Source organism: Cylas formicarius, unplaced genomic scaffold, assembly GCF_029955315.1.
Source record: "Cylas formicarius isolate icCylForm1 unplaced genomic scaffold, icCylForm1.1 PGA_scaffold_1__22_contigs__length_36826433, whole genome shotgun sequence".
NCBI classification, from domain to species: Eukaryota; Metazoa; Arthropoda; class Insecta; order Coleoptera; family Brentidae; genus Cylas; species Cylas formicarius.
The window spans coordinates 19,410,817-19,423,134 of NW_026844264.1; the positions used below are offsets into that span (position 1 = coordinate 19,410,817).

The 12,318-nt window shown below is 34.6% G+C and overlaps 1 protein-coding gene across 3 annotated transcripts in view; it reads right to left on the reverse strand.

The window, feature by feature from the left end:
- The window catches only part of LOC132696070 (maternal protein pumilio-like), a 217,072-nt gene that overhangs the window by 201,787 nt on the left and 2,967 nt on the right, over nucleotides 1-12,318 (reverse strand). The window contains exon 1 of one of the 3 annotated variants that reach the window (XM_060660636.1): nucleotides 5,855-6,154. The exons of the other annotated variants lie outside the window; for them this stretch is intronic. Coding sequence (XP_060516619.1) covers nucleotides 5,855-5,878 — 24 coding nt within the window. The 5' untranslated portion in view covers nucleotides 5,879-6,154. Of the gene's footprint in view, nucleotides 1-5,854; nucleotides 6,155-12,318 lie in introns of those variants that run through there. 3 annotated transcript variants of the gene reach the window in all.

The following is a 12,318-nucleotide window of genomic DNA, read 5'->3' on the forward strand; positions in this document are numbered from 1 at the left end:
AGAAAATATTTTCAGTAGGACGGAAATAACAACCATATACTCAACTCAACAGTCTTTTTTAGTTTAAAAAAAACTTCAAAAAGTATGCAAAGAAATGTTCGACGATAGTAAACGCGTTTCCCGTCAGAGACATTTTATTCTTTCTTCCTAAGTAAAATACTCCCCTGAGGCGTCCTTAACTTTTAGAAATTCACGCTACAGGGTTTCAAACTCTAAGTGGCAACAATTTACAACCGGTTAGGCAATAAAATAAGGAAACGTAGTCAAAGGAACATCAATAAGAAAAATGCAAAAATACAAAAGAGAGTATAATTTCGGTTAACTTGATAAATGGATAAATTTACAGTATAATTATTATTTAAAATTTTATTAACGGCACTTTTGACACATTCCACATTAGCAGAGCGAGTGCTTAATAAACGAGTGTCTCTAGGAACTTATCAACGTGTTTCGTACGACACTAATTCTACGAGCATTACTAACCAAACATCCGGTTCCGTGTGAAGAATTGAACAAATCGTCGAAATATTAATAACAAATGCAAATAAATGTATTTTTCTGATGGCAGAACCAATGATTTTTGCATTTCTCCCAGTGTCAATGTTTGGAGAGCGAAAACCTATTTTTTAGGAAGATATCTATTTAAATGATTTTTGTAAATGAATGGTGACAAAGAAAATAATTTTCCGGAAATGTACAGACTATCCGTCCAAAGGAAAAACCTCGACTGTAACAAAGACAATCCAAAACCCATTGTCAAAGATTTCAGGGTTATGTTGTACTAATCTCAGCAGCAAGCGTATGTGCCAAGTGGTCGGAGTAGATACGAATTACGCCCAAATGTGTGGCGCTATCAAACCGAAGTACTTAGAGCAGGAGGGGCTTTAAGATCGCTAGAAGGGGAGACATTTGGAAATACCACAAAGTTTTTCCTTTAAAATATCGACTAATCTTTGTCGCATTTGAGACGTCTGTGTGGTTGCTATCGGCAACAAATTCCATAAAAATAAGATTCATATGATTTGCAGGTACGTGAATGATTATAAGTTAAATCCAAACGTTTACAACTTTGCTTTTTTTTATTTAATAAACAATATAATATTATAAACGCAGTCGGAGCCTTATGTTCTATACATTTATCACTTAATACCGTCAAATGTCGTAGAACACAAACCGCATGGTTTCTAATCAAACTTTACCCAAACCACAAACAAAAACATTTACTACGAGGCGTCGAATTTATGATATACAGAGTCTTCAATATATAATTGTTGAAAAGAACACATCGCGAATCAAACTAAAACTTGATATTTTACTTTTATACTGACATATCATTTTAAACACAAATTGCTAAACAAGTGGTGGCACACCACTAGCTTAAAAGTGTTTCCTATATCTTTGCTAATAGTCAAGTTAATTGAATTGAAAATTGTATCGGTTAAGGCTTTTACTGTTCTTATTTATTATTTAATACATTGACAAGATACATTTAGATTCGTAATATTTATATAAATGTTTATAAACACAATTTTGAAATTTATTACGTCACACAAGAGGGTATTATTTATAACGAGAAAATGGCCGCATCAGCGTTTTAAAAAAATAATTTCTGAGCTGTTTTTCTTGGTCCGTTTGTTATTTAGATCAAAATTTAAATGCATGGAAATATTAATTAATAAACGGGGATCATTTATCCATAATTTGCAATGTAAAATATATAACACTAGAATACCAAATATTTTCCTTTAGAACAGCATCTTAGAATTGACGATGTCAAATAAAAACTCCAATTATCCCCCATTTTACAATTAATAACATCACGAAATCCAACATTAGTATCTGCTTTAAAATGGTGTAAAGAAGCAGAATGCGGCGAATCCCGCACATAAACAACCTAACCTAACCTGGCTCAACCTTGTGGTCCACGAAGAAACCGGCCCCCACTTGGACCAAAGCGAACGTGAGCAGCACACACCGTTGCCAAATATATACAAAACCCCACGCTGCTTTGCAAAGCAGCTGTTATATTTTAATTCAATCTTAGCGTATCTCATTCGTGACGCGTATAATTTTAATCGTTATTAATTACGAGAGGAAATTGAAAATAAAATGCTGGTTTTAAGTCAGTTGTGCAATAATTGCGATTACACCCAATGACTTGTGCAATACTACCGGGATAAAGAGAAATATCACGCAAAAAATGAAAGTTCAAAAATAACCTCTTCACCTCAGTGGATTAATCGATCACAATAATTAAACATTGCTATACCACCAATAGATCAGGATCGTAACTGTCGTATGGTAAAATCACCTTAAACCATAAAGCCCGCCTTAAAGTAAAATAAATTTAAGTAATCACCAGAAAGTATTAAAATATTGGAAAGAATGTAGCGAAAAATAATAATTGTCCATAACAACAATTTCGCATCTTATTTTTGATCATTGGGTGATTAAAAACTAGAATACCTACCATTATTTAAACAATATTATTATTAAAAACTTTAGTTCCGCTGCTCTCCGGTTGCACCAAAATAACCGTTGGTGTTTGGGTCGAACATTAAAAATAAGGAAGAATTATTCGGTGTGTGCTAAAAATTTGGGTATTTTCATGAAGTAATATTTTAGTTTACTGATCGAAAATTAAAATACATAGCTAAAAACAGAAGGAATAAACGTCTATTTACTCCCTCACCAGCAATTACCTATGTTACATTTAAAAAGAATTAAACCATTCACAATGCAAAGAGATCCCAACAGAGTTCCAAGCTTATAACGACACGGATACGGACGTAAAACATTTTTCAGTTCAAGTTAAAACAATTAATTCTCAGCTGAGTTAATACCAATCTGAAAATAAAAAGGTTTTTGGTAGTATTGTGAATAAATTTGTTAAAGTGCTCAAAAACCCTCAAAGGGTCTATCTACAAAACCATCGATCAAACTCTATACTTCCGAATTTAATATTTGACTGCAAACCAGATGAATAAAATGACTTTTTAGGAAAAATTTGTAAAGTAATGAACCGACCAGTATCAAACATCGTAGACCAGACAAACTATAAAATAGTCATTGAAAAATAAACTCGCAATTAAATATAAACTGCTAAAACTATTGCCTGGCAAACCATCGCATTGCTGAAATGCACAATTTCATTCAGCCAACGACTCTTTGAAGATAACGAGTTTTGTTGCGAAGAGCAATAAATCAGCAAAAATTGTAAACAACAAGAACACGGATAGCCACACGGCAGTAACATTTCCAGACGCATAAATCACGCTTTGATCAGTGACATATGTGCTAGGGATTAGGTGCACCTTTTCATCCTCGCATTACTTATCATGGATGCACCAAAGCGGCGAACAAACCGAACCACGTCGGGACGAAGATAAATGCCTTCGTGGAAACTTTACTGCCACTGCTCCTCTCTTTCAGCCCGGAGAAGGCTCGGCCATTAAATACGACACCCATCTTCCGATGTTTTATGGGAAAAGTTCAAGCAAGATATGGTTACCCAAGAAAAATACGCTGCACGTAGTAACGTGTACATTTCGAAGTGGTTATAGTATCTGAAAAGTTCGAATAGTAACGCAGATTTTCCAACCTCTGTCCCATGTCAACAACCAAATAATAATGTCTTTACACGGCTGATACGAAATTACCAGGATGTACTTTTTGTTTTTAAACAATGAAGACGATAATTAACATAACAATTATAGGACTAGTTTCAATCCGTTAATGGAGTTCCAGCACAAGCAAAATGTGGTCCCCTTAATCATAAAACACCAAAGAGAACAACCAATAATATTACACAACATGACGTGATGAGGACGATGAACACAGGCAGTTGTTATATGTTGAAGATGGATTCAATCTGCACATAAGCTTCAAACTACGCTTTTTTAACCATTGAAAGACCTTCAAATTCGCTATAACCAAATATGTTGGAGTTATTAATGACGGTTGAACAAGAATCAATCATAAACTTTCAGGAATAGTTTAATTCCCTAGCTTGTTTCTGCTTGAAATGTGCAAATACCTGGGGATCGTGGAAGAAATAATGAATAAAACGGTTATAGGTTTGCAGTCTTGAAGGCTGAAAGATGAAAACGTATTGGCTTTTGCATTACAAATTAATTTTATCTTTTCGTCACTAAATACGGGTTCTTTGAATACCTGCTCGAGTTCCAATTTTAGACGGTAAACAATCGGGCGTACTACTAAGAGATGTCCTACAAAGAAACAAACATAAGCACGACATCCTCGTATGAGCAGATGTTTCCCAACAATAGAATATTTGATTCTAATGTAAAGATGAAAATTGATGATCCGCCGAAATTTTAAAACTACTAAACACCATTCGAGAAGTTTTATACACGTTAACCAAACTTTAAGGGAAAAAAGCTTTCGATCGCTGAAAAGAAGGATAACTGAAGATGAGAGTCGTAACAAGAGCGCAGTATTTTGAAAATTATTTGTATCATTACCTATTAACCAAGGAAAATCGAGTCGAAAATAATCCCCAAACATGCTGCAGACGTAACGGAACTGCGATTTTAAAAGCGTACATAAAACAGTTTAGGTACATTCATTTTATTATAATACGCGAAGTGCTGCAGCGATATATGGGATTCCAATTTAACAAAACCGGCTCACTACGTGTGTGTTGTTAAGATTGATTTTTTGATAAAATAGCAAGTACTTAGCTGTCCATACTTAATTCTGGTGCTTTTCTGGTTTCTGATACGTATGTCCGAAAGAAATATTGTTTTGTTAAAAGAAAGCACATCACTGTCATCATGTCAATCTTTGTGATTAGCTAATTCCTTTAAAAAATTTCAAGTTGTAAATTATTATGTATTCAATCTGTACTCGTAAAAACATTGTATGTTCTAAAATAGTTCATTTCAGATAGGCCACTTCACTACGCTGCAGATCCACCAGAAACCATAATTTCCTCCAATATAAAATTATTGATCCTAATAGATACCTCTGTTTTCCAAGAATTCTTCAAACTAGTTCACAGCACCTACGTTAAAGCTTGGAGCCAGGAACTTAACCAACAAAAAAATCATGAATCAGGCTGCTTAGAGGTCGATGTAGATACTATCCACCCACTAAAATCCCTCGATACGGCTGACAAGTCAATTCTAACGGTAGATTTCCCGCATGTAAGAAGTCATACTGCCCGTCTGCAATCAGATTCTTAGTTCACCACTATAGTCGTTTACCAAATAATTTATCACGGAGTTTTAGTATATCAGCTTGTATTCAGACTCTCCAATGGACTATATCCAGGCAATGTCCGAACGCACTCGGAACCGTGGAAGAAGAAACTCAAGTGACGTTTTCTGCATGCTAGATCGGTGTATTTTACAGAAGGGAGTAGAAGAAATCACAGGCTGTCACCGTGTTTACTACAATGGCAACAGACGCATGTATAAACGAGCTCAATTCGATCAGTACCATCTGTAAAATAGAATAAATAAAATCGGAACACCATAAAATTTGAGATAGACGAGGCAGACATCTCAATAGGTGGTACAAGGAAACCGGTTGAGTATTCGGCAACAAAGGATTAGCTTCGGCACCGACCTTTTCGGTCGCACTGCGCAAACGATATTCACGTTGCCTTAAGGTTTTATAAAGTTGGAGAGTAATAAAATGGTAGTTTGGATCTAAGAACGTCCCGAACTAAAAATGTAAACAACCGGCTTGCCATGCCAACCGCGCCGGAACATCCAAACGAGCGGCCCATCCCATCAACTGTTGCGCTTGGCGGACAATAAAAACCCTCGCATCAGACGATGGAAGGCAACTTCCTTAATTATTAAAACGCAGTGGCGTCGTTATTTACCATGTCGGGGCCCATGTCGATCATAATATCCTGCCCGGGCTGCGGCGGTTATTACTCCCTAGGGGGTGAAAAACAACACATCGACGTCCGCGGCACAAAATAATACCACGATATCACCACCGGCAAAACCCCTCAACCAACGAGGGAACTGCAAACGTTTTCGGAGACCGTCGGCCGCCGCACACCTCCAAACTTGTTTACAACAGCCGGAAACAACAAACACAACCACACAAACAAAACAATCTAGCAGGCAATGGTTTTAGTTCCGGATGTCGCCGTCGTGCGAGAGGCGCGGTCGTCAGACGCAGACTACCGGCGGTTGCCGAGACGTACGGACAAAAGAAAGAGAGCGAGATCGGTGGCGCGCGCATACGGCACCGCAATGCCGGGCGACGGCTCGAAGGACCACAGGATATCGGCCTGGCGTGATGATGATGATGATGCTCGTGCGGGAGGAACGACGCGAAGGGAGGAAAGGGGACTGTAGCTCTCGGTAAATATACACGGTGCGTTGCGCGAATGCCGCCCGAGGTTTGAATGTGTTAACTATTTAATTAGTTCAGGGATAAGAACCCTACGTGATTAAAAACTGATCTGGCGATGGTCTCGAACGCCATAAGAGTTCAATACTACTTCAACTCAACACTGCACAGTAAATGAACTGTTTTAGCAGGAAAAACTAACCAAAACTATTTCTAAACTAGGTAGAGCAAAATCGACGTACACCGTGTGTCAAATAAAACGATCCACCATACGATCTGGAAACCTATAGGAGATATGAAAAAAAGGTTCGTACAAAAGTTTCTTGGATTCTTCTGAAGATTTAAAATATAATTTTGTTAATCAACTTTGTAATTGTAAATGAAACACCCTGTATATTTCGGCATATTTGGAATCCTTGGTTTAAGAAATTCCTATTCGAATTTTGCATAGTTTAGGCAGAAATTGAGGTTATGTGTTTTTTTTTTTTCATATTTTGATTGCCCTATATAAAATTGTGTTGTTACACTACTCACTCAGGTATTGCAACCAAATTTAACCACATAGACTAAGGAGACTAAGGGGATGATGCACTACTCAAACAGAATGTCAAAGTTTGTTTATACCTTAATGCGTACAAAAAAGATTGTGATGTCATAACTACATTTTCAAATATTTTAATGAACTCTTTTTAGTTCACTATTACTTTTATAGATTTATTTATTCAAATTTTTTACCTTGTTTAGTTAGCCTATAAACTTTATTTACTTTTGTTATTAGGTGTTTTCAATCAAGCTAAATAATTAACTATAGAGTCGATTTTTTTCAAAATTTCCAAGTATTAATGGGAACCCTGTATATTTATCAATAGGTTTTATTCGTATATCTGGAGTATTATATCTTAAAAAAAAGTCTTTGATATTTAAAAAATACCTAATATTGCCAGCAAGTGGCGTAATTTACCTTTTCTTTAAATTTAGCAGTGAAAACCCAACCTTAATTTCTTGAGATGTTCTATAAATAATAGTTCATATAAATATGCGTCTTTGTTTTAAAGATACAGGGTGTCGATTTTTCAATATAGAGAGATTTGGTGAGACTTGATCAAAAACAGCAGACAGCTTTATTTCACCACCAAATCAATACTTATTTAGTAATGAACACATATATTGATGTTCAATGGTTTCATACGGCATTTCCATATTAACTTACGGTCAGAACTAAATCTAGAATCTGGAACTTGGTTCAATTATATAAAAGAATGGGATATGAAACATATTGCAATCCTTTCAATAGAGCCGCTGATGGTTAAGCAAGACATTCATCAGCAAAAACTATTACCCTGATGAGCGCCTCACGGACTTTCTTGCTACAGGCAGAAGCTATGGAGAATTGAAACTTTGGCTCTTCCAATTTATTCCGTCTAATGAAGAATCGCGTTTTTCTGTTGTTTTATTAAATTGGATACGCTCGGCCGTAGTATTTCTTAATCACTCAAAGAAGGTTCGTTAAAATACTACATACAGGTTCTCATATCCTGTAACACTTTTATTTGATTTGATTGTATCAGCCCTTAATGAATCGACATTTTTCTTCCCCGCCTTTTTTGTTGCATCGACATATATTTATTTCAGGCAAAACCGTCGTTTTAAAAAACGGCTCAGCACACACACAGCAGGCTTCATTACAAAGAAAATCTAAACAAACCAGATTATTTTTATTGGTTTTCTACGACGCTGAAAACGACAAGATTCCAACCACAGTTCGATTTTGGGCAGTTTTTGTACGAACAGACATGTTCTAAACAACACAGGCAACCACGAACCTATTTCTTGGCCTTCATAGATCCAAATTAATAATTTCAGTAACGTCGAAATATCCATTGTACCCTTTTTCATGTTTAATTTATTTTCCAGATTCGCCAAATAAAATCGCGTGACTTGGACTAATCAATAAGGTTAATTCATTAATAACGTCGATCAGAATGAAATATCACGGAAAATTCAGCATGTTTAATTTAAACTAATATAGTGCGAAAATATTTGCACACCACTAAAGAAACACAAAAAAAAACGAAAAAAGGGAATGTAGTATATTGTTGTCTTCTGGCGGATGCGGAAATAACTGATAAAATTATTACTTTTTTTATAACCTATATGTATTTTCTACCGTCAATTTTTAACCACACGAACAGCTTCTGGTGCGTGCAGGTCTATTTTAAGCTTATAATACGTTGAGCATTTTGTTATGCCAACGAAAAATCAATAGCAGGGTGAATTTTCCACAGCTATAGGCTCAAACAGATTTCCTAGTGCACGCGTTATATTCAGTCCGACGAACTAATTTATTTACGAAATAATCTTTACTTTCAAATGCATTTAGTTTTTATTGATATCGATTGATATATCGATGAAATCCAAGAAATTAAAATAACCTATTCCAAACAAACAACGCAATCTAAAGCAACAAAACAAATTTTGAGAAATTGGTAAAGAAATATTACAGGAAGACATTATTTGCCAAATCGTTTTCTTTAAGTCACAGTTTTTAAATATTGAATTGCAAATTTCAAAGTTATTGCTGTTGTGAAGCTTTAGTAATGACTGTCGTACGATTTTTTTAACTGTACATCATTTTTACAAAAAAGTATTGTCGACATCGCTGTCGCGCAATATTCATATAATCTGCGAACCCAGCGAATAACAAACATACCGCTTTTGTAAGCGAAACTGCCCTTGAAACACTAACCTCTTTAAGTACATAATAAAGTCTTTAAATGTTTTAATTTCAGCGCGTTTTGCAACCAGAGGATGACAATAACGCGTTAAGACAATTTTAACTTCAGATTAGACAGGCAATTTATGTTTCACTTAATATCAGTGATAACAATATCTACGTTGCACGTCTTTTCTGCAACATTATCGAATATTTTTATCGTTGTACAGGGCGTTTCAGAATAAGATCCTGATCCTTAAAGAGTTAGAATCATTGGCTTTTAAAAAAGTGGTCGGAAATATTGTCGGTTGAAACAAAATATATAGAATATATACTATATATAACATAGCTGTCTCATTGTTCCTAAATCTACTATCTGATCAATACAAAGAACGCCATCTACTTTTATAGCATCGGATGATATAATTCCCGACCGGAAACATGGTGTGGTTAGCATACGAGGAGTATACAAATAGGTTGATAGAATGAAAGTGAAATAAATATCTTAAATATATGAATTTATTTAAGATTGGGTCATATAAAACTAATAGTTGACGTGATTACTAAATTCACTTTTTATAGTTACAGTATAGTACAGTTAAAGTAGTAGGCGGCAGGAAAATATTTATTTAATACTTGCTCAACATTTATACTAATAAATACATCCTATAAATAAATAAATAGGACTTTAGATGTTTGAATTTTGCTTGTCATAACTAATGTGTATCATGGCAACTAACGTGTTCACACGTTTACTGGCCTTAACTTTGTTTTTTTAACCAACCAGTTGCATAGACAAGGGCGTATATAGTCTTATGAAAGTACCGAAAAAACGATAAACTACTGTCTACTGTAAAGTAAAGCGATGGCACAATTTAAGTATATTGTATTATATTATTATATGTAAACTTTGGTTTAACTTATAACATATTTGGTGTCAAAAATATGAACAAGAGATTGGACAATACATTTATTTATCAATTCGCATCCAGCTAAAGAACGTTATGGTGAATGCATCTTTAAGCCTTTCTTAAAAAGTTCGTAAACATAACTGTTTAGAGGGGCTAAGAACGAACCACGTGTGGAACATTTTTTCAGTGAATGTTATTCCTTTCTTTTGTATTTTGACTAATACACCGGTGGAACAAAATCGACTTCGGTTTATGTCAGCTGGAAAACCGTTTGAGGGCGTCGGATATGGGAACTGGGAATTCAGGATAAAACTACTCCTGGAGCAACAGGATATGTTATCAGTAATATTAGAGAAACTACCTACGGACGAGAATCGGTCAGCTGGTTTGTTAAAAAAGGACGCCACAGCTAGAAATACAATCCCTGGGAGACACTCTCAACCAGACATATACCAAAAATGGTTTTGCTTTACAAGTAGAATTGCAATGTAAACTGAGAATCATGAAGTAAAGCAACTCTGAATCTCCTTCCAAACAGTCAAATATGATGACATACATGATCGAAAAAGTATTTCAGGATACGTAATCAAAATTTACAATAATTACGTATTTTGAAAACGTAAAAGGCAAACAACTGTTTCAGTTAGTTGCTCAGAAGCTGAGTATACTGCGTTGTCAGATTGTACAAAGGAGTGTATTTTTGCCTTTGCGTTATTGACAATAAGATTAAACTGAAATATGTTTCAACCACGGAACAAGTCGCCGATATTTTCACAAACTCCTTTGTCTGCGCCAAAATTTATGGATTTTCGACAGTAACTAGATATTTGTGCTATTTAAATGTGTATCTTCGTATGTACAATATTCATCTGTTCCATATTTTTATATAAGGTTTCAACCTCGGTTTCGGCACAGGCAATGTTTTGAATTCCAGAATTAATTTTATATCAATTGAGGGGTGCGTTGAATAATACATTTATTTATTTATTACGTTATAATAGATGAACCTTTAAGCCTTCTTCCTAACATATTTTGTTTCTATGACGTCTTAAAAAGTTCGTAAACGGAACTATTTGAAGAGGTTAAGTACGAACCGTGTGTGGAACGTTTTTCAAGTGAATGTGTTTTTTATCGAAAACACCGGTGCAACAAAATGGACTTGGTATATTATTGCACCTCTGATCGTTCAGCACAAGGAAAAAAGAAACTAACCAAAATATTACGTTTTGTCGTTTACTTTTGAAACATAAGGATTTTGAAATCGAAATTTTTACTTTGAGAAAAAGTACCAATGTGTATAATAATTTTCTAAAAATATCTAGTCCACATCCTGGTTGTACGCAACTTGCTTTGGGGGCATATGCTACATTTCATAAAAATATCTAGGAAATTATTAAAGTTATTAAAATCTGTCACTCAAATGTTAAAATATTTAATTAAACATCGTATACGCCCTATATTATTTACTTCTTGATTGAAAGCGTTGTTGTTTAGACAAAAAGAAAAGATAAGTTGTAATATACAGGGGTTACGTACAAACTATTAAAATTTGCATATCTTTTTGCATCCTGTAAATTCAATGCCAAATATCAAAATCTGAAAGAACAATATTTTCTACATGAATAATTAAATCTTTGTCGGTCTCTGCTTTGAACCCATTTCAGTCTTATTGCATTGGCATCGACGCCCAAGACGTGACATGACTATCGTCCTCAATTCAAAAACTTCCTTTCCATATCAAATTCTTAACGAAGCTTTTTATTCGGAAATAACTTAAAAGTTCGTGTAAATTCGTCATTCGGGACCTTCCATTAAGCTAAATATATATTAAGCGTGTTTATGGAGACAAAAACTAATTCTAAATGCTAAAATTATATTTGTATCCATAAATACTATTTTGGCATTTGGCTCGATCGTGAATCAAACTTTAGTGTTAGAACTATTTTAGTCGCTCATTCACTAGTGTTTTTATGTAAAAGAACACATCCGGTTGCGATAAAGAAATAAAAAGAGATATCTTTGCTGTTTCAGTGTTTAATAACTATTGTGGTTTCTGAATTTCGACAGTATGTTGTGTATAGGGTATAATATAATATAATTTTATAAATTGCGTGTCACTGTCTTAGTCATTAAATGATCACGCAAACCTTTTGGCTTTATTTAAAGTTTTCATGAATTTGTAAATTTCTATCAACTAAAGCCACACAATTGTTGAAGAAGAAAAATAGGATCTTCTGAAACTCACATACTTTGATATACATATTAAACTTGTGTTTTTTTTTATGGAATACGTTATGTCTCTTAATACTTAATTAGGCTTGTTATTAGCTTGTCAAAAAAAATGTATCACGTAAGAGC